Source organism: Lathamus discolor, chromosome 3, assembly GCF_037157495.1.
Source record: "Lathamus discolor isolate bLatDis1 chromosome 3, bLatDis1.hap1, whole genome shotgun sequence".
NCBI classification, from domain to species: domain Eukaryota; kingdom Metazoa; phylum Chordata; class Aves; order Psittaciformes; family Psittacidae; genus Lathamus; species Lathamus discolor.
The window spans coordinates 81878594-81898319 of record NC_088886.1 but is presented as its reverse complement, the minus strand read 5'-3'; the positions used below and the strand labels follow the sequence as shown (position 1 = coordinate 81898319).

Sequence of the window (19726 nt, the reverse complement as noted above, 5' to 3'; positions counted from 1 at the left end):
AAGTATACCTAGGGTGTATCCCTCACAGAGATAAGAGAACAGAAGCATCTGGGCTTGATGAAGCTTGAAAACAAAGAGCCAAAGATGAGCATGTACAGAAGTTACTGCTACCCCATCTCTGCTGGGTTTCCCAGCTAACATGGCCAGGACTGCTGGCCAAGCTGTTGTCACTACTGCTGGCTAATAGGGGAGACTGTCTACACTCCCAGGGGCACAAGGAGAGTCAGGGATTATGAATATCTGAGGGACTTAGTTACTCGCACTCAGTATGAGGGGGACAGTTGGTATCAGAAGTACTGGCTTCTGATACCAGCTGGTGAGAAAGCAGGACTTGGGCTGTAACCTACGGTCTAAGGAGATGCTCCCATCCTTGGCTGAAAGCATTGCTGCAGTTGGTTGCAAGAGTTTCATGTATGAGCAGGAGGAAGATTCAGAACCGCAACAGTGTAAGAGCTTTGGCTAGCTCTTCAATGAAGACCAACTTTAAGGATTTATAAGGATTAAGTAGACAAGCTACAGTTAAACTTTATGAACATGCATGAGAATTAATTGCTTGATACACTTAATGTGAGTATGCAAACCTCATGGAGGTTAAAGAATAGGGGAAGGATGTTACTTCCCATCCACACTAACAAAAAGGATGCACCCAGATTTCATTCTTCCAGCTCCGCCTCAGCTTCCCCACATCACCCACATACTCAGAATGGAGCCCACATTTAACCCTGTGTTTAAAGCACCCTACACTTCATCCACAAAAAATTACTGCATATATGACTGAAACCGTAACAGCAGTTAAAAATTTGCTACTTTGGCACTAGGTCTGAAGAGGTAGAAAAGAAATCAATGTAACCGCATCTTGAAGACAAACAAGCTACTCAAGAGTATTTCAGCTAAATATGAAAACTGAAAGCCTAATCTAAAGCTCAAAATGGCAGAGAAAAAGCACACTTTCACGGCCCAAATGGATAGATACACATGTACGCTCACACACTAAGAGAACTGATTTTGTTCATCGTACATCTCTGGCCCTGACATTCATTAGTATTTCTGGCTAACTCAAAAGCCATTAATTTCTCTGAAACCCACACTAATCCCTTTGTAGTGCAGATAATGGGCAGCCATTCTAGAGTCATCTTCCTTTTCTATTAATCCAATCAGGGAGGCAGTGCTTCTGCGGCTCCAACTGCAATCTCTCTCGCTTCCATCAAGTACAGATGACAGTTCAAGCTTCTTGATAATAAGACAACTCATAACCTTCCCCCAGCCACCCCTCCTTCATCTGCACACAGGTTTGCTTGTCTTTTGTTGAGTTAGAGAAAGGTTATCTCTCCCTGCCTTTCACAGAGGCAGCCCCCTCTCCCTCCTTCGCCCCACTCCTTCCCTTCAAGCTCCCATGAATCAGCTCCCCTGGCTCTCGCTCTAACTGGGACAGAACCAGAAGCCAACTTGATTAAAATTCAAATACCTCGTATTGCTTAGGTCAGGGCAATAGATGCTGGCAGAGACAGGTTGAATCCATATGCTACACATACACACACTTTACAACCCTCTGCTCCTTTATCTCCTCAACATGCAATGTGCCGGATCATACCTTTCCACTCAGAGAGCAAATGTTACCATCACTCCCATCCGCCTTCCAAACAGAAACTGCACCTCTTTTCCTCCCTACAGAGACAGGGGAGTAAATTGAGGAAAGGTGAAAAAAGGGAAATAATCACAGCAAATGGCCCACGCCTGAGCCATTTGGAGTTACAATTTCAAGGGAACAGGGGGAAAAAAGCAGAGGGAAGCAAAGAAAGACTCAGCAGCCAGGGACAGGGCAGTACCTTCCTCAGGGTTTCTCCTCTCCTTTGAGAACTGCCCACTTGTCCCAGCCAGGAGCTCTGCACAGAATACACACCCACCCCTCTCCACACTGGGGGTTGCTGGTGCAACCAGCACCCCAGGAGAGAGTCCAAATGCCTCAGCATGTCCAGAAGATACACGCTCCTGAAAAACTGACTGTACTTTCATCCCCATTAGTATGGCAGGAGAACTTGAGCTGTTTTCCAACACTGAAACATTTCTGATGGCAGTAATACCAAGTAACTAGGAAAAGAGCAGGAGCAGAGATGCCTACTGGCTGAGGGTTTGTCTCTCGAGGTGGCACTCCTCTCTGGATTCTCTAGTGCTTAGTAATTGATGAGCGTATGTTACAGTTCTTATCAATGGTCCTCCAATTTGATTTCCATAGAAGTTAGGTTTCACATAGAACCTCTGGGACTTAAAATGCTCTCAAATTGGTTTGGGCTAATCACAGGCTTGATGGGGTTTGCTAGATCAGGGGCAAATTGTGCCTCAGCCAGTGTGACTCAGATCTACAATGTCCTGTAAATGACTGTAAAAACACACTCTTTTCTTCCCACTTATTTGCCCATCCGGTTCTGCAGGTATTTCTCTTTCAGGCAAGTATATCTGATTCCGCTCGGTCCCGAAACAATGGCATTCATATTTAGCCACAGATTTCCAGCAGATTTTAGCCAGATCTGGCTTCCCCCAATGCCATATCTTTTCAAGTGACCAGTACAGCAGTGGGACTTGTAACCAGGTAGCTGTTTGCATTAATTTATATAAAGAAACAGCATCTCTCCCCACCATAAGGGCATTCACTCTATTATCTTCCTTAAGCTTAGGGAAAGCAAAACATTCTTTGAAAATGCTGAACTTGCAAGCTCTTAATTTTAGATTTATGCATTGCTAGTGAGGCTGGCTTTGCTGTTTACCAAAAATAAGCTCCTCACTGAATGAACTGCTGAAACAGATGGATAAAGAACCTCAACAATTTATTCCTTAACAAATTATATAGTCTTTCCCTTCAGGTGTGGCATTGTATGAGAAACACGTGAGAAACTCTCCTGATGTCTATAGGATCCTGGCTGCCCAGCCACTCCATCCAATCCTTTTTGCTCCTCTGCAGCAAGTAGAACACTTGTATAGTGTGCATACTGACACAGAGCCTGTGCGAAGGGGGCTGTAAAGATGGCTGGATTCAGTCAAAGTGCAGGACCAGCCCAGAACAGAACTCAACTCTGGCAGAGACAGAAGTATAATGAGTTGAAAGAGATAGTTACTTACTACCAGCAGTAGCTGCAAAAGAAGTGAGAATATCAAATGAGGATAGATTTGCTTATATTTTTATAAATTCACTTAATTCAGCTTTAAAAAGTCGGAAGAAAGGGTATGAGAGCTGGCTGACAACATTTAGAGAATGATAGCAACTAACCTGAAAATTCAGTTATGAAAGTCATCACAACAACACTGGAAGCGATCAGCACTTCCCTAGGAGATGAAATCTGTTCATTAACTTTATGGAGTGTTATAATTTTGGAGCAAAAATATCCATAAAGAACAACCCTCCCAGCCAGAAGAGCTTCACATCCAAACTCATCAGTGCTGTTTACTTTAATCCTCCTGCTCTGTGAATTTACCCACTGTATTTATATGTGAGGCCCTCCCTCTGCACTCCATCCTGCACCCTCCACCGCCTCCCAGGCAAGGGAGTTGAGCAGGTCACATTTCTCTCCACTGGAGGAGGTAGCTGCCCAGTCTGACCCCCTCCACTGCCACTGTTGCTCTCTGCCAGCTCCTCATGGCCCATGTAGCTCAAAGGATGCCCAAGCCCAAGGAGCAATCAGAAGTGAGCCTGCAGGGAACAAGAGCTGAAAACCCTGACTTAGCCAGGGGGGTTAGCGTCACCCAGCAGATGAGTTGAAGTCTAAATCATACTCTCATTTCATGTTGGGCAAAGCGCCTCACCTCTCTTTGTCCCTGCTCACCCTTCCTATCCTTACTGTGTGGTGTATTTAAACTCATGAGAGAAGGGACTATATCTTGCTAGGTGTGCAGACAGTCCCTGGCACTTACAGACCTCCGCAGTGAAGGGCATCCCACTCGCATTCCATTTTAAATAACATTTTTGCCTCCTCAAATCTTGATAGGCCGCAAATCTCTGTAGTACAGTTACCTTTTCCTTAACTACCTTTTAATGCTGAAAACAAACTGGCCACAGGGCGGGGCGGGGGTTGGAACAGGGACATCAGTTCTCCAACTGGCCTGATACCTCTGGGATTATTTCCAAGTGGTTTGAGGCTTCCTGCTCTCCACAGGGGAACGTGCAGAAGTGTTTCCACACATCTACCTCTCAGCACCATTATCTTCTGCATAACACCAGAGACCTATAACGTTCCGCCATCCCAGTGACAATTAATGGCCTTGGCCTGCCCTGATCGTGTAGCTTCTTACACACCACAAAGAACAGTGCTACAGGGGTGTTTTACAGAATCACAAATGGCAATTAGGCTTCAGAGACCTCCCTGGCTAGTACCAGCCACCACTGCTGAAGCTGAAGGTGAGGATAGCTGGCAAACAAACACCCTGACGTAAAGCCTGTGTGGTCGTCAGAGTAAGAGAAAGCAGCACTGTAAAGCGATTCCTCAGAACGCAAGGCTCACCGCCGGTCCCCAACCTGTGAGTCAGTGGTGTGTCGCTCATGAATACAGATTTAGGTATCTTACCTCTATAAAAGCACACAGGTATGTACCAGAGCTATATGAAGAGGAGCCAAGCCTTTCTTGAAACATCCCCTGCACAAACTCTGATCATACCCTGAAAGTGTCCCAGACAATGGCTAGGGTCCCAGCCAGTTGAAAAAAGATGTGAAGAGAAGAAGGGAAAAACATTTTGTTAAGCCAATCTGCCAAAGGAAGATGGTGAAATCCTGCTCTCAATCAGGCACAGCAGAATTTGGGCCTGTTGGCCAGTTTTAAGACAGTCACATTTCTGCGATATGTCTGTTTTGCCACAGTGTTGCACAATCCTGTAGGCTCAGCTTCCTGACAGAACATACTGCCAAAATCAATAGGGCTGGTGAAGTACCTCCATAGCTGCTGTCAGAGATGGGCACAAGTTGCCAGCCTTCTGCAGCAAGGACAGTGCGTCACTGGGCAGGTGCTCAGCACAAATGACAGTTTCCCACATGGGCATGGTAGGCAGACAGAACAGCCACCCAGGAAAAGTACCATAGTACCCACACTCTCAGAAGTGGCTGTGTTTGAATGAAAACATCCACGCTCATACGCTGTGTTTTAATGATCTAAGCAAGCTTTTGCTGGATACTACAGAAGCTGCATTCTCCCTTTGTTTGCAAGGCCACATGCCCAGAAATACAGAAGCCTGACTTGAATTTGGTTACAACTTCCGTCTTTGCCAGGTCCACTTCCCGCTTGACACTGCTCTGCAGCCCAAACAGGGCTCATTTCTAGCACACTAGCTGTTCTGCCAGCAGGCCTAAGCGGATACTGCCCCAAACAGCACAGCTTCTTTTGAGATCCTTTTCTTTCACAGCACATGGAAAAGATCCAATTTAATTTTATTTGTATTATAAAAAAGCAAGCAGCAGGAACAGATAAGCTCATAGTAATAAATATACTATGAAGATAAGGAAAAAAACCTGTTAAGAGTTAATCTATGCAGCAACTCGGCCAGCCTCGGAGGACTGGGAGACCTCTGCAGGCTCCAGAGGGAAGTCCTTTACTGCAATGAGGACTGACGGGAGTGGCTGAAGTTGCACTCAGTATCTCCTATGCATCCATTTAATCTGCATTAAAGCCCTGGAAAGGGATGCCTCCACAGGCTGCGGCCACTGTGATCCCTTCAACCACTGCCGCAGCTTTTAGCCAACCTTAAAACCCATTTTTCAGGCTTTCGTGGAGAATGATTACCAGTCCCAGATACACACACTTGCAACGCCTACTTTCTTGCTTTTGCTTTTCTCTTTTCAGCTCAGTTCCCAGTAGCAGCAAACTTTATTAGCAGCCTGTTTTGTAAATACAGAGGGAAGAAATACCACAGCTACCTTCTAAGACCTGCATAGCAGCTGAACAGCTTACAGAAACAGGTTAAAAGAGTGCATTTTCAGAGCACAGAAGTTCTCCTTCCTCAAGGACGGTACCCCTGCCTTCAAACATCCCATGCAGAAAGGCTCTTAGAAGGCACGCAGCAAGCACTGACAAACACCTTGTACCTTCGCAAAAGGCAATAGAAGAAATGCGGCTGAGCCCTTCAGAGGTACTGACTGCTGATGGGCTGTGGGTGAGTACTGGGGGAGGTTCTGCAGCCACTCTTACTAGTCCATTTTTTCCCCTTGTTCAGTTCACCTCAGATCACAGAACTTGACCCTACTCTGTAAAAAGCCTTTTTGAAAAGATCTATGCTTTGGGCAGCACTGAGCACAGCAATGGAACTTGTTCCTGGTACCATACAGAAGTCATGGAAAAGGTGAGCTATAAGGTACCTGACATTATTGCAGACAGTCTAAACCCAAGAGCTTCCTTCACTGAAACCTGTCCATTTCTATTTTTCTTGAGAGTGCTGATATTGCTATACTTCACAAAACTACTTTACAGATGTGAGGTCTTCACAGTTACAACTTGCAACTACGAACTGTTTTAACATGAAAGCATAACGATAAAGAGCATATCACACTCTAACACAGTTTGTTCACTTTTTCTGTATGAAGAAAAACTTCACTGGATCAACTGCATTTAAAAAGTGTAAGTGCCTGCTGAAGGGCTGGGAAGAGTACAAGTGAACTTCATTGCTACTACCAAAGCAGCACGCCTTGGGTACTCTCTGTGATAGGGACTGCCTGGACACAGCTAAGCTTAAGGAATCAATTAATTGCTGTTGATCTAAGCCAAGTGGACTGGACCAGCTGAAGTGGGAGCCAGGGTCGAAAGGAATATGAAAGTGTTACATGTTAAGTTAAACCCATGAGATGCCCAGGATACAGCTGACAAAACCTGAGAGCTCTGTCTTCAGGCTTCTAGGTGTGTTCCTGTTCTGCATCCCTTCCATGGGAAGGACAGAGACCCTACTCTACAAGAAGCAACTATCTCCCTGAACGAAAATAGCAGCAAGTATACTTTGTCAACCAGGAGAACCCTTCTCTGGGATAAAGCAACTCTGTCACAATATAACACAGTAACTTACAGGTTTGTGTAGGTATATATACATTCATATACCTACACATTATAGAGGCACCTGCTTTTCATTCTCCAAAATAGCTGACTTATCTGGAAAACCTGACTCAAAAGGCTACCTATTCATAACTGGAGTCATTCCACCATACACACAAACACGCTTGCTTTCACAATGCTTTGATTTATAAATTCCTTTGTTAAGTCCTGCCTTTATTTAGATTATAAAAATCTTGGTGGCACTGGCTGCTTTTCTTTTCCATAAGTGCCTGGCCCACTTCTGGCATCTACAAAATAAATCATGGACACGGAGATACTGGGTTAGTGTTTCCAAAGCCCTGAGCACAACCTCTTCCAGTGCAGCACTTGAGAAAGGAAAAGGAAGAAGTATTGCTTGCTGAAACACCGCTTCATACTGCCCACTGGAGATGCCTGCCTCCATCTGATAACGAGCCTTCCTGTAGCCCATACAAAGCTGGCAGAGATGCCTTAATATTGACAAGCACAAATTGCATGCTTGAGTTTTTGTTAATTGTTTATGGACTGAACAGCCAGCATTTCTTAAAGAAACAGAGCAGAGGTCTCAGGCCTCACAGTAAAGCTTTGTATGCCCCCTTTTTAATGGCCACTCTAACTGAAAACTGACTTTGTTTGGATCTGCCATTCTCCCATTAGCTTTAGCATTCAAAGTTTTTTTCAGTTTGGGAACATCAGGTAAGGACAAAGTCAGAAATACGTAACTTCTTTCTCTTTTCCTGAGTCAAACTGAACAAAATTAGTAAACCAGGCTTAGTTTTTAAACCACAAAACAGAAGATTGGTTTAAAAACTGATCCTTAGGCAGACAGACAGAGCTACACCAAAGACAACAGAACTGTGCTGACTGTTGTCCTCTTCAGAGCTACCTCACAGCTGGCTGCTTTAGGGGACTGTCTTGTTTTATTTAAACACCTAGCTCTTCTTTCAAGATAAATATCAGAAACAAATAGGAAAGTCCTCATATCAACAGGAACAATGAAGCACCAGCACGAACCTGTGTTTCCTTGGATGTCCTCTCCCTTGGTTAGTGCCAGGTAAGAGAGCAGAGCGCAGTTATTGTCCTGACCGGGCGCAGGTGGCTGCTGCAGGGAGGTCCCCGTGAAGACCACTCCCCAGTTTACATGGCTGATATCAGAGCGTGATCTGTTGTGCCCTGGTTTGAATGTGGAGGCTTCCTCATTCTGCACCAGGATGTCGTTCACCGAGCGAGGCCTGTCTCTCCTCCGCTGGCAGATATGGAAGATGTTAAAAGCTGTGGTCTCCCCTTCCCCTGCCCAAGCAAGGCTGTCAGCAGCTGTTCCCTTCTGCACCACACACTGGTCTTTGGCAGGGAATGCTGTCTGAGCTTTGGTTTCCAAGAGGCCATTTTTGCAGTGATCCCAGATGAGGGTACTTTTGGCTAAGGAGGCGACATTCCTCAGGTTTCTGCTTTCTGTGATCTGGTCAAATACCTCATGCCCAACCAGTTCGGGGACCTCATGCACGCCGTACACCTCAGAGGGCTGCACAATCTTTTCAAGCTTTGTATCAAAACTATTGAAAAAGTCTTCAGTCACTTCCAAGGCAGGGCTAATGTCATCAACTTCAAGAGCCTCCATATCCTGTGCTGCCAGTGGGCACGAGGTGTTGTGATGCTGTAAGAAGATAGATAACGCATCAATATCCAGACAAAGAGCTGTTTCTCATCTGTCCTTGGCACACCGTTAACTTAGAGGTGGTGGTGCAAATACATTCACCAGCTACAATCCTTAGTAGCAGAAAGGAACCAAATCAATCTGCCTTCAGATGGAAGACTTGAATCAAGTGGGCTACTGTCCCTCTATGAAATAAGCTTCAGCGACTGACAGTACCTGTAAAGCAAAGCAAAACATCACATCAGTAAGGGCCTTTTCCCAGATGAATACGTTTAATCACATCACTCCTTTCAGCCACAGTCCCTTTCATTTTACTTCCTTCTTCATTTGGCACCAACACTATTGTGTATGAACAACCCCTGTGGGGTTCCTGCTGTTTACTATGTGTGAACTCTGTGTATTATCACTTCTTGAACTGGAACCTGCAGACAGCAGGTTGAGGCACCAGATATAGGGGAACCAAAGTGATGCCATTTATTAACCAAGCTTTAGGAAGCTGGACTGAGAGGTAGCACCGACTAGCATCACAAATGCAGCCACCTGGGGAATGCTTAGAACAGGTTCCCTTGGGGATGTAAGAAAAAGTTCTGTAATGAAGGGTTAGTAAAATAGGCCAACCAACCTCAAACAGTTTGCCTTTTTCTCCCAAATTGCTTGCACTCCCAATTTCAGTAGACCAACATGAGTTTTACAGTAGCTACTTTTCCTACTTGTCTGCATAAACAGAACTATAGTATTTGCCTAATAAATCTATACTATTAGGCTGCTGCAGAGCACCACACATAGAGCCTCTCTCTCCCTCTAGAATATCGTCAGGAACCTAAGTGAAACCATTGCCCCAGAAAGACAGTGCATCTTACCAGCAAAACAGAATATACCATATCCTGCACTGTCATAAACCTGCAGATCTTTCCTTCCAAGCTGCTGACGCACTGGGCAAAACATAAGAGTGGCAAAGAGGTTTAAGGCTGAAACTACTGAGGAGCTGTATTGAACCACCTGAGCTCACGCCTGTGAGGAGGAAGGATGGTTTCTATTCCCTGTGGTGCAGTAAGGTGGGGCTCTCATAACTGATTTCTGTCACACCAAGCCTGCTGCCTTCTAACCTCTCCCTGCTGAAGCTCCATCCACAGTGCTGCCAGGTTCAAGGGACGTGCACAGTAGGTATGGTTAAACTGGGGAAATCAGTCAAATGTGTTCAAGTTCTTGGCACCTGGAGACTGGGCATTCATGCTAGCGGGAAAACAACTCCCATGGCTGCTAGAAGAAATCACAATACCTAAAGCTTGTACATGCAGAACAGTCTATAAACCAGAGATCTACATCCCAGTTTTGAGCACATCAGCTCAAGTCCTAGAAGCAGCAAAGCTGTATTAGCTCAGAGTTCTGCCTAGATTCATCCTCTCTTAACAGAACTAATTAGCCTGGGCAGGGCTGATAATTAGCAGCTCATTAGCTTTCGAAGGCTGCTGAAGTGCTACCGGGACCCATGAAGATTTACACTTAGCAGGAAAAAACATCTATTAAACAGCATCAAACACAGATAATACTTCTATTTAAGGTTCTTCTTTTTAATCCAGAACAGTCTATTTGCCAAACTTCTATTAGCAAAGTCATTTAAACAGGCACCCTTTCCTATAGCAAGCCAGAGGGACAAATGAGGCCAGCAGCTCCCCCAAGAAGAGGGACACAGAATCCCATAGCACAATCCAACCCCTTCTGCAATCACAATTTGTCTTCCTCCCATCCCTGCTTCAGTTGTGATCAGCCATGAGACAGTCTGGTTCTAAAGCAGCAGCTCATTCTCCCTCCTAACAAACAGGTCAGCGGTTCAGTCCACAAACACAGTCCAAGCAAGTAACTTTTAAAAGCAATAAAAAATCACATACATAACTCTGGAAACATCAAGCCTTTACAGTGGGATCTTTCCCCCCTTATCTCTTTGCAAGGATTCACTTCACCAGCCTCATAGTAGGATCAGCTTTGAAAAGTAAACAAAGTAAGACATCGAAGGCAGAGCCAGAACCATAACCAGTGGGCTGAACAAAACAGATCTGGAGTGGTTTCAAATCAGAGCAGTATGGGAACAGACTCTTTGCAAAGCTGTGCAACTGTGCCAGCTGATGGCAGTGAGAAACAGTCATCCTGAGCACACCTGCGTTGTCAGCTTAATGCAGCAGGGAATTGACTCTCGAAGCTCATTCTTGCTAGTAATCCCAGAACAGTGTTCTTATCCCTGGCACCTTAGACCTTGGTAGCTCTAGAACAGACTAAGGGACATGCAAACAGTCCACTTATTCTACATCCTTCTATGACATGTCTTTACAGCAAAACTGGTATTTTAGAGTTGCAAAACTGCAACAGGCATTCACTCAAATAAAACCAGCACTAACACAATCTTATGCCAACAGTGAAAGCTATAGGCTGGCCCATTCTAAGATGCTGTTTCACAAGGGTTGGCAGAGAATACAGCTTTGCTATCACTCAAGGGGCTGGAGCAGCAATCACTTCAGAAGGGCTTGTGACATGCCACTGAAGAATTTCAGTGGCAGCAGATGCAATGTTGCCCTGTTCTTTATTCTAAATCATTAGAAAAAGTGGAAAGCAAGGGGAAGGGGGAGGGATTTACACTTACAGGTTTATTTCTAAATGCTGGAGGCTTCATGTGGCTGCATGTTTCTCTGGATCCTGTGAGTCTGGATCCACGCAGTGTCATGCAGCGAAGCGTGGTGATGTCAAACTAACTGACCTCATATCCAGTAAGATGCTGAATCATAAGGTCATGAGAAGATGACAGCCCCCTGCATCACACAGTTCACAAAGTGCAGCACTCATACATTCCAAACTAGTCTGTTTGCCCTGCTCAATACAAGTGTGAAAGGTGACCTCAATGGAGATGGGCTCAATTCCTTCCTACACCGCCAAGAAATTCATTAGATCAAAGAAAGAGTTGTGTCAGTAATTCCCACAGGGGCTGGGATTCTGCAATCATATATCCTCCATAAACAATTTGGCATTTTCTGACAGTGGCACACAACAAAAATTTAATTCAGGCTTCTGCACAGATTTGGTGCCAAATGAAAGCAACCTCTGATATGGCAGTAAACAGCTCCACCGGAATCTCCTCCAGGACTGGAAATCAATTCCAGGGAAAAAAAGTCAAAGAATAGGATAGGATGAACTCCTTTTAAATTGCTATTAAATACCTTGCCTTAGGTATTGTCACTTGGAAACACCTGGAATTTTCCAAAAACATTCAGCTTAAACCAGTGAATAGGACAGGAAAAGAGAAGCATCAGCCCAAATTCTTAGAGACTGCCAAAACTATACACAACTCTTAAGTAGGGATTTGCTATGGGAAGCTGTCACCTGTTTGTTCATCTAGGCCCCTACTCTTACTAGAAAAAAAGGTGAAGGAACATGGTGCATTGTACTTAGCAAAAACTGCTGGACGCAGGGATTGCAGCAGCTGAAAAACATGTTTTTCTAATGCCTGCTTAGCACAAATACAGCGTTCGTCTGTGATTGTGCAGCAGTCAGATAATTAGTCTGCACTTACGACATGAGTAAGTCTTTACTCTCATGAGCTTATAGTGTCCATGTTACTCATATGGCTGAGTTAAAGAGCAAGGACTGCTGGTCATGCCACGTGAGACACAGAAGTTCAGTTTGCTTCCCTTAGAGAAGCCACAAGGACTTAACCTAGGCGACAGCACAGCCTGACAGCAAAGTCATGGATGACAAATGCCAGGGAATGTACAATGGAATTGATCATTTAACTCCCTGATGTGCTTTTCTGGACCCCCAAGGGCCAGGAAAAATACCTGGCATTGCATGAGGAAAGTTAGAAAGCATGGAAAAGGCAAGGGTAGAAATCAATCTTGCAGGTGATACACACCATCACTACAGGCACTCGCTGTGTACCCCCAGCTTACACATGATGCTCAGGACTGCTCATTGTAGCTCAGGATAGAAAGCTAGAGCCAGAATCTGTTTAAGAACCAGTGACTGAAGAAATCTTTAGCCCACCTATTCATACAAAAAGTTTATACAAAAGAAGCAACTTTCAGTTTGGTTTCGTAAGGAAACAGGATTTATGCCACCATCCTGCCCATCTGCCAGTTATTCTCCTCTCTCTTTCTCTTGAGGTGTACAGGCAACTTCAACTAGATGTGACAAAGCAGAAGAGTCTTTGAGGATGTAGTTCTTGAACCACTGTTCAACCCTGTGCAGGAAACAGGGCAAAGTCACCCTCCTGCTAAAGGAGAAGCAGGCAAAACTCAATCCCTTAACCTTTCTAAGAGGCCAGAGCTATCACATGGGTCTCTCCATAGCACAAGTGGCTAGTGTGAGATAGATCTAAAAGCACTGGGAAGCACAGGAGGAAAGCAGGAAGGATGAATAGGAGGCATCACACAGCTTGACAAGAAGTCTTGCTGGTTTTGGTGCGCATGAGACCTCCTCTTCAGTAGATAGGTAACAGAGATGCATAAACCAACAAGTGATACACATCAGATAAATAGGAACTTTCCCTTTTCTCTTGTATTTGGAGAGAGAATTAGAAAGGAACGATCAAAGATGACAGCAATGTGTTCAGATGGAAAAGCATAAATGAGAAGAGCTCTCACCCAGCAAAGGATAGCAAGAGGCAGGTAATAAAGGTTCCCCAAGTCTCATTGATTCCTAATGACTCTTATGCTCAAATTCCTGGCAAAGATTTGGGTCTAAAATTTTATCTCAAGAGCACAAGAGGAGTTTTACAAGTTACCTGCATGCAAATAGAGAGCAGGGGTGCCTCAGCCACTGGAGAGCTTGTGCTATCCCCTTCTCAGCACCCTAGAACCTGCTGTGGGAACCAGCTCTGCTTATCTCATGCTGCACTGCAACCCTGGGCTGAAACTCCAGTGCCAGCAAGAAAACTGAAAGAGACTGGCTTTCAATTAGGTAACAATCTGGGACCCGAGCACATTCAAGTAGCCTCAGGGAGCTTAATTTCTGTTATGTTGCAGGCCTGGACCACTACAGTCCAGTTTATGGGCTGTGACAAGCCTGGTCTGTACAACAGGTCCCCTTAAGAAAAGATGGATGTACAGCTTTGTTAAATACAACCCACTGGGGCTTGAGCAGCTAGTACCTAATGAGCTTTTCTGTCTCTTAGATTGAGCAACCTCAACCTGTGACCTAAACGTCTTCCAGTGGCACCCTGTACAATCACAGCCTATGGGTTTTGCTGCTACAAAGATTTCTGACATAGCCCTGTGGGTCACATAGCCAGGTATTGCCCAGAATCTAAATGGGATGCACTCAAATCAGTGTCAGTCCCTGGAAACAGGGCTCTGCTGTGCAGAATCCCTGAAAAAAGCTATGAAGCTGAAGACACAGATATTACCTCTTAGCTAAGAGGTGGAGCTGTATTTGTCAGGTAGGCACACCTGAATGGATAGAAGAGAGAATGAGGATGCACAGATGGCTGACTGTCACACACACAGTCTTTACCATTGCCTATGCATTTCTATACATCGCATGGTTGAAAAACTCAGCGGCGGCAAAATGCAAGGTATTGTGGAGTGCCCTCTTTCCAGCAGCCCCCTGCTGTAACTATGTGGAAGATGCTGTATTTATTTCCAGCACAGCAAGGCCTACTAAGCAAACATTTCCATCTTGCTCTGACCAGAAGCTTGCTCAAAGCATGATGGCATCTAGGTTTCTCTCCCAGTCCAAGCCCTCTCTCCCTTAGCTGTACAGGAAGAGTAGTACTGTACTGTGTGCCATCCATACATAGCCAAAGAGCAGTCCTGGTCCAGAACACCCATATTCCTAGTGTTTATGAATCCCATGCATACAGCGGCCAGTTTTCTGAGCAATGATTGAAAGCTGCACTCCTGCTTGTCTCTCATACTCTATTTGGAGAAACAACTGCTAATGTGGAATTTCATAAGGGACGGCTGCAGGGAGCAAGCATCAAGTCTGCACTGTTCCTGTGCAAACTACTGAATTTTCTTCTATTTGGCTGTGTTTCGTTCCCTCAGCACAAGGCAAGCATTCTCCCCAGGTGATTCCAAAACCCCAGGTGATTTACTGCTGTGTATACCAAGTGAGCAACACAGCACCCAGGCTTTTTAGATTCATCATTAAAACATCTGGATGAAATTTACAGTGCCTCAGAAACAAGATATAACTACAAGAAGCTTTTCACAGGGAACAGGGGATCACAGGTTCAAAGACATTATCACAGGACAGTCAATAGCTGGTTCAACACAGCCTGGAAATTGTCTATAGGTCACATTTTTAAAGACCCTCTTCAAAAGCCTTTTCCCCCCAAAACACAGCCAAGAAAGTAATTGCTTAAAATTATCACATGATCCGAATTTTAAAGCATCCCGCATAAATAGCTTTGACTGATATTCCTGCACAAAACCACTGACAATATGCAGGAAAAGTTCACAAAAACTGGAAAAAGACGCTCTATGGTCATGAATGTTTAGTCGTAAGGCCAGGCTCTAGAGAGGATGACTGTAAGCCCAAGTATTTCCATGTTACAAGCCCGCCTGTTTGCTAGTCTCATTGCCCTTAGGATGGAATTGAATGTCAACATTTATCAGTGAATAACAGCTCCCATAACCTGTCTGCTAAATCCAGGGAGAAGCAAAGGGCAGGAACAGCTGCAATTAACTTGGTGCCTCACCACAGTCAGGCTAAAAAACAGCAGTAATCTCCTCCATACTACAGAAAACAAAACAACTAACTGGAAACACATGAAATGAAGAAAGGGGTAAAACCAGGGAGGAAGACGAATGCTGTATTCTGTGAGGGGAAGCAGACCCTTAGCGAGGATACATGAGTCTCCCTCTGTGAAGCACAGATTTTCCCCAGCTGCTGGTCTGACCCAGTGCCTTTAACAAACAAGCTCCCCAGGCATGCTCCCTGTGTGGGGAACTAACACATCACTGCTACAGAACAGCTCATCCAGTAATGAGCATGCAGTAATGGATAATAAACAGTGCTTATAGTATATATTATCTTTAATTTGAACTGCATTTTGGAAACAGTAATTAAATGCAAGAAACTCTGAGCTGAAAAGTATGCGACAGCCTGCCGAACCAGAACAAAGTGGGTTCAGAGGATGAGAAGGACCCAGAAGGGGAGGAATACTGACCACAGAAAGCTTTCATGTTTCTGGAGACTGACTGCTGTACAGCTCTCCCCATATCTTTACCACTGACTCCTTTGCTTTGCAGCCATCTGACACACATCCCTCTTGGCTGAGGAGCAGCACCACTAATGAGGGGCTGCATCACTTCCCGTGGATGAGTAACCATTTGAAATCTCAGTAGCTGGACTGGGACTTTGGAAAGGATGAAGGACCCTTGGCAAGGAAAGGAAAAGAAAGCAAAGCAGACTGACCAGAGGGGAGTTAGCTGATACCAGCCTAGGTTGCAGGCCAGCCAAACCCGTCAGCGTGTGGGCGCCTTCATAGGTCACATCACACCAGAACCTAGACTACCCCCTTGTGCATGCTGCCTGCTGGCTGGCTGACTTCACAAGGAAGGAAGTCAGGCATGTAGAGGAACAGGGGCTCTTCTGAGTCCTAGCACCAGCCCTGTAGATCTTGTGGATGCAAACACCTGAAACTCACATTTCAGACACAAAATCCACGTGGACAAACAGAATGAACCAGTGCAGTGATTTGGCCTGAGGCACAGATGTTTGGTCTTGGTTAAGACCAAGTAACAACCTAAGGGAGGGTGAGTGACTTCCATGCTTGGGTTTGTTTGCTTTGTGTGTACGGGTTTGTTTAAAGTTGTGTAACTTGCATTTTACATGCTGTCCTTAACTACAAGAACTCCTGCCTGATCTGCCAGGCAGGCAGACACCACAGAGCAGCCTGGTACCTCCTGAGTTGAGCACAAAGAATACAGAGACTGTCAGGGAGCAGGGTATCCAAGAGGGGCAATACAAACCTCCTCCAGTACAAAGGGAAAGATGATTCAACTGGACACTCAAGAAACAACAACCAACATGATTCAGTCTAATACTTCTGCCCTGATGCACCAACTTGTCTTCTGCTAGGAGACAAGAGGTCAGAGATTAAGACATTATTAGTTTGCCCCTGTGAGTTCTGAACAGAAATAACAGGCAAATTTAGTTCTTGGGGATGTTGCTCCTCCAGGACTCATTTACAGAGGCTGCTGGAAATCAGGCTGCTGAGCTTTCAGCTGTTGTGTGCAGCAATGTCCTGCTGCACCCCAAGGTAGCTGCATTTAAGCAACGAAGGACATACAGAAGGGGGGCTGCCAGATGAAGACATTTATTTCCTTATAACTAGGACTCAGAAGACACTTGGGGACTTTTCTAGAAGAAGCAGTAGCTGGTATAAATAGCAATATAACTGACTCCATCTACGCCAGACTACATAATTTTAGTCAGCTCTGCAGGGCAGTTTCTCTGAGGCACAGCAAGCAGAAGGCAATGACCAGGCTCCAGCATAGCCCAGTATAACTCCACAGCTAGAAATAACAGCTGCCATTGCCCCAGAGGCCAGGAGGGTAAGAAACACAGCATCTCCCACAAGAACACGGGAGATATTCCTTCTGAGATCATGCTATGGCTGTAAGAAAATACACCTGACACCAGAATCTGCCCAGCACACAGCTTTCTGAATAGCCCTGATCTGCAACTGTAGCCAACTCCTCTCTCTTAGCCATGGTACCCAAAGAGCTCAGCTGGAACAGTATAAGCCTTTCCACAGTGAGACCTGGATTTCCGTTAACTATTAGTGGTTGAATGCTGCCATTGATGGAAATATAGTGTTTAATAACAAACTCATTTTGAACCTCAAACTAAGCCCTCCTCTTGTCTTTCAAACAGCCAGGACCACAGTGGTTTGGCACGCTTCCAGGGTAAGAGGGGCAGTGGAAGGAAGGGAAGCAACGATCCAAATAATGCTGAAGTTCGGCAAATTACCACAGCAGCCAGAACCCTCAGGTCCTGGCAGCCCTGCCACAACAGCCAACCCTGCAGCCTGGCTGTAACCACATGTACTGCTACAGTCCTACTCGGCACAAACACTTGCTGATTTCTAAACTGAACTATAACTTTATGACAGGAGATCTTAGCAGAAGCCCAGTGGAAGCCTCAAAACATCTGATGAAATTGCAATGTTAACACATAAGGTGACTTCAGCCTGGTGAGGTTCTGCAGGAATGATGTTCATGGCTACTGCAGACTGATAAAACCCACCATTCCACTGTGTAGTGCCGTGTTTCAATTTTAATTCCAAATTTAATTCACTAATTTCAGATACATAAACCTTGAAAGTGGCAAGATGAAAACTACTGTTGCTAAAAGGTCCTGCTAACATTCAGAAGCTTTCTTATTCTTACATAATGTCACTTTCTGTAGTCACTTGGTGGGATTATGCAGTGCCTAGAATTAGATCTGTCTGTAAATCATTGTGGGACTGGGGGTGTAAGGGCAGAACCAAAAACTGATCAGGAGCAAGTCATCATTCCTTACACAAACCCAAGCTTGAGTTTCTTCACTTATCGCTTACCTTGCGATGCCAGCGATCCTAGCATCTTCACTGACACTCCTGCTAGCACACATTGCCACAGAACAGATACTCTCTTGTCAGGCCTGTTTGATTCCAGAAGCTGTGTTTTGTGTGCCTGTTCCATAAAAGAAGCAATTCTACCGCAGTGTAAGAAGGCCACAGCATTATGTCATTCTCTGGGCTATTAGAATAGAGAGGGACGCCTGCACACGGTGCCTACATATACTGGAGTTTGATCCCACCGATGGGGAGCACCCCGAAATTCCTGCTGGGATCGTGACCAGCTATGGGTGGGGGCAAACTGCGGCCCGGGCCTTTCTGCGCACACGGGAGCGGTGCCTTTCCAGAGGGACACATGACTACAGCCGTGTTTGTGCTACAAGCGCAAGCACGGCCGCGCCCGGGTCCTCGCACACAGCCCGCAGCCAGGGCGGCGGGGGCTGCGGGGAGCGCGGCCCGGCTGCGCGCCGCGGGGGGCTGCGGACCCTCGCCGACCCTTGGAGCCGCGCACCGACCACAGACCAAAGCGCGTATTTACCTGCCGCCCCGGGGCCGCGCTCTGCCTCTGCTCCCTGGAGGGGCTGCCGGCGCTGAGCCCACGGCCCCTCCTCGCCGCCGCGCCGCTGCCGGGCCGCGTCCTGCCGCAAAGCCGTCCCGGCCGCCGCGGGAAACGGCTCCGCGGCACCAAGGTTCCTGCCGCCGCCGCCGCCGCCGCCCGCCGCGCCCGGGGAACCGCTGGCAGCGCTGCGCAGCGGCGACCGGTCCCCAGCGGCCCGGCGACGGCGCGGGTGGCGGAGGGAGAGCCGCTCGGCGGCACCCCGCGCGGGCGCAGGAGCGCACCGGGTCCTACTTCCCCTTAAAAGTAATGATGGAAACACCTTCAGGTTCTCCCGTCTATACAGAAGGGGTAACTCTGTACCTGACATGCTTAAAGCAGCTGAGATTCGTAGAGGGCTGATTTGTGATTTCAGGAGAGATGGATAACACGAACTCCTAAACGGATCTTTACCCATCCCAAGCGCAAGCACACGTACCAAGGCGTGAAGGCTGCAGGGAGCAGCACGGCGGTGTGTGGATTCATATTGCCACAGGGCAGCAAAAAGAGCTGAGGAACGACCTGTTACCCAAAGAAAAGAACAAAGTTACACAACTGTAACAAATATCTGATTTCAGCCGTGTGTGGCATGGCACCCCGCCTGGCAACGCAAAAATAACCTCGCTGGGAGAAATACCCACGTGTGGATTAGGGATGCACCTGAACCTGGACATCTTGCGTAAACCAATTCTGCGTTTTGCCTGTACACATCTAAAATCACGGGCACTGTGCTGCTTCACTGTAGCCCAGGGCAGCCAGTGGTACTGTGCTGAGCTGAGCAGCAGAGGCAAGGGCAGTGCTCAGATGTAACTGCATGAAAACATGGTGCTGAGCTGAGTCCATACAGAGGATTCACAACAAAAGGCAGGTGTTAGGTTAGCTTCCATCCA

General features: G+C 46.2%; 1 protein-coding gene across 4 annotated transcripts in view; it reads right to left on the bottom strand.

The window, feature by feature from the left end:
* PLEKHM3 (pleckstrin homology domain containing M3) overlaps nucleotides 1-19299 on the bottom strand; it is an 86474-nt gene extending 67175 nt beyond the window's left edge. The window contains exons 1-2 of one of the 4 annotated variants that reach the window (XM_065670098.1): nucleotides 19276-19299; nucleotides 8049-8904 (exon numbers count right to left, since the gene is read on the bottom strand). In XM_065670098.1, the coding sequence (XP_065526170.1) occupies nucleotides 8049-8652 (604 nt within the window). In that variant the 5' untranslated portion in view covers nucleotides 8653-8904; nucleotides 19276-19299. Of the gene's footprint in view, nucleotides 1-8048; nucleotides 8905-9548; nucleotides 9619-18779; nucleotides 18875-19275 lie in introns of those variants that run through there. The other 3 variants (XM_065670096.1, XM_065670099.1, XM_065670097.1) reach the window with 3 other exon arrangements.
* Nucleotides 19300-19726: the final 427 nt, after the last annotated feature.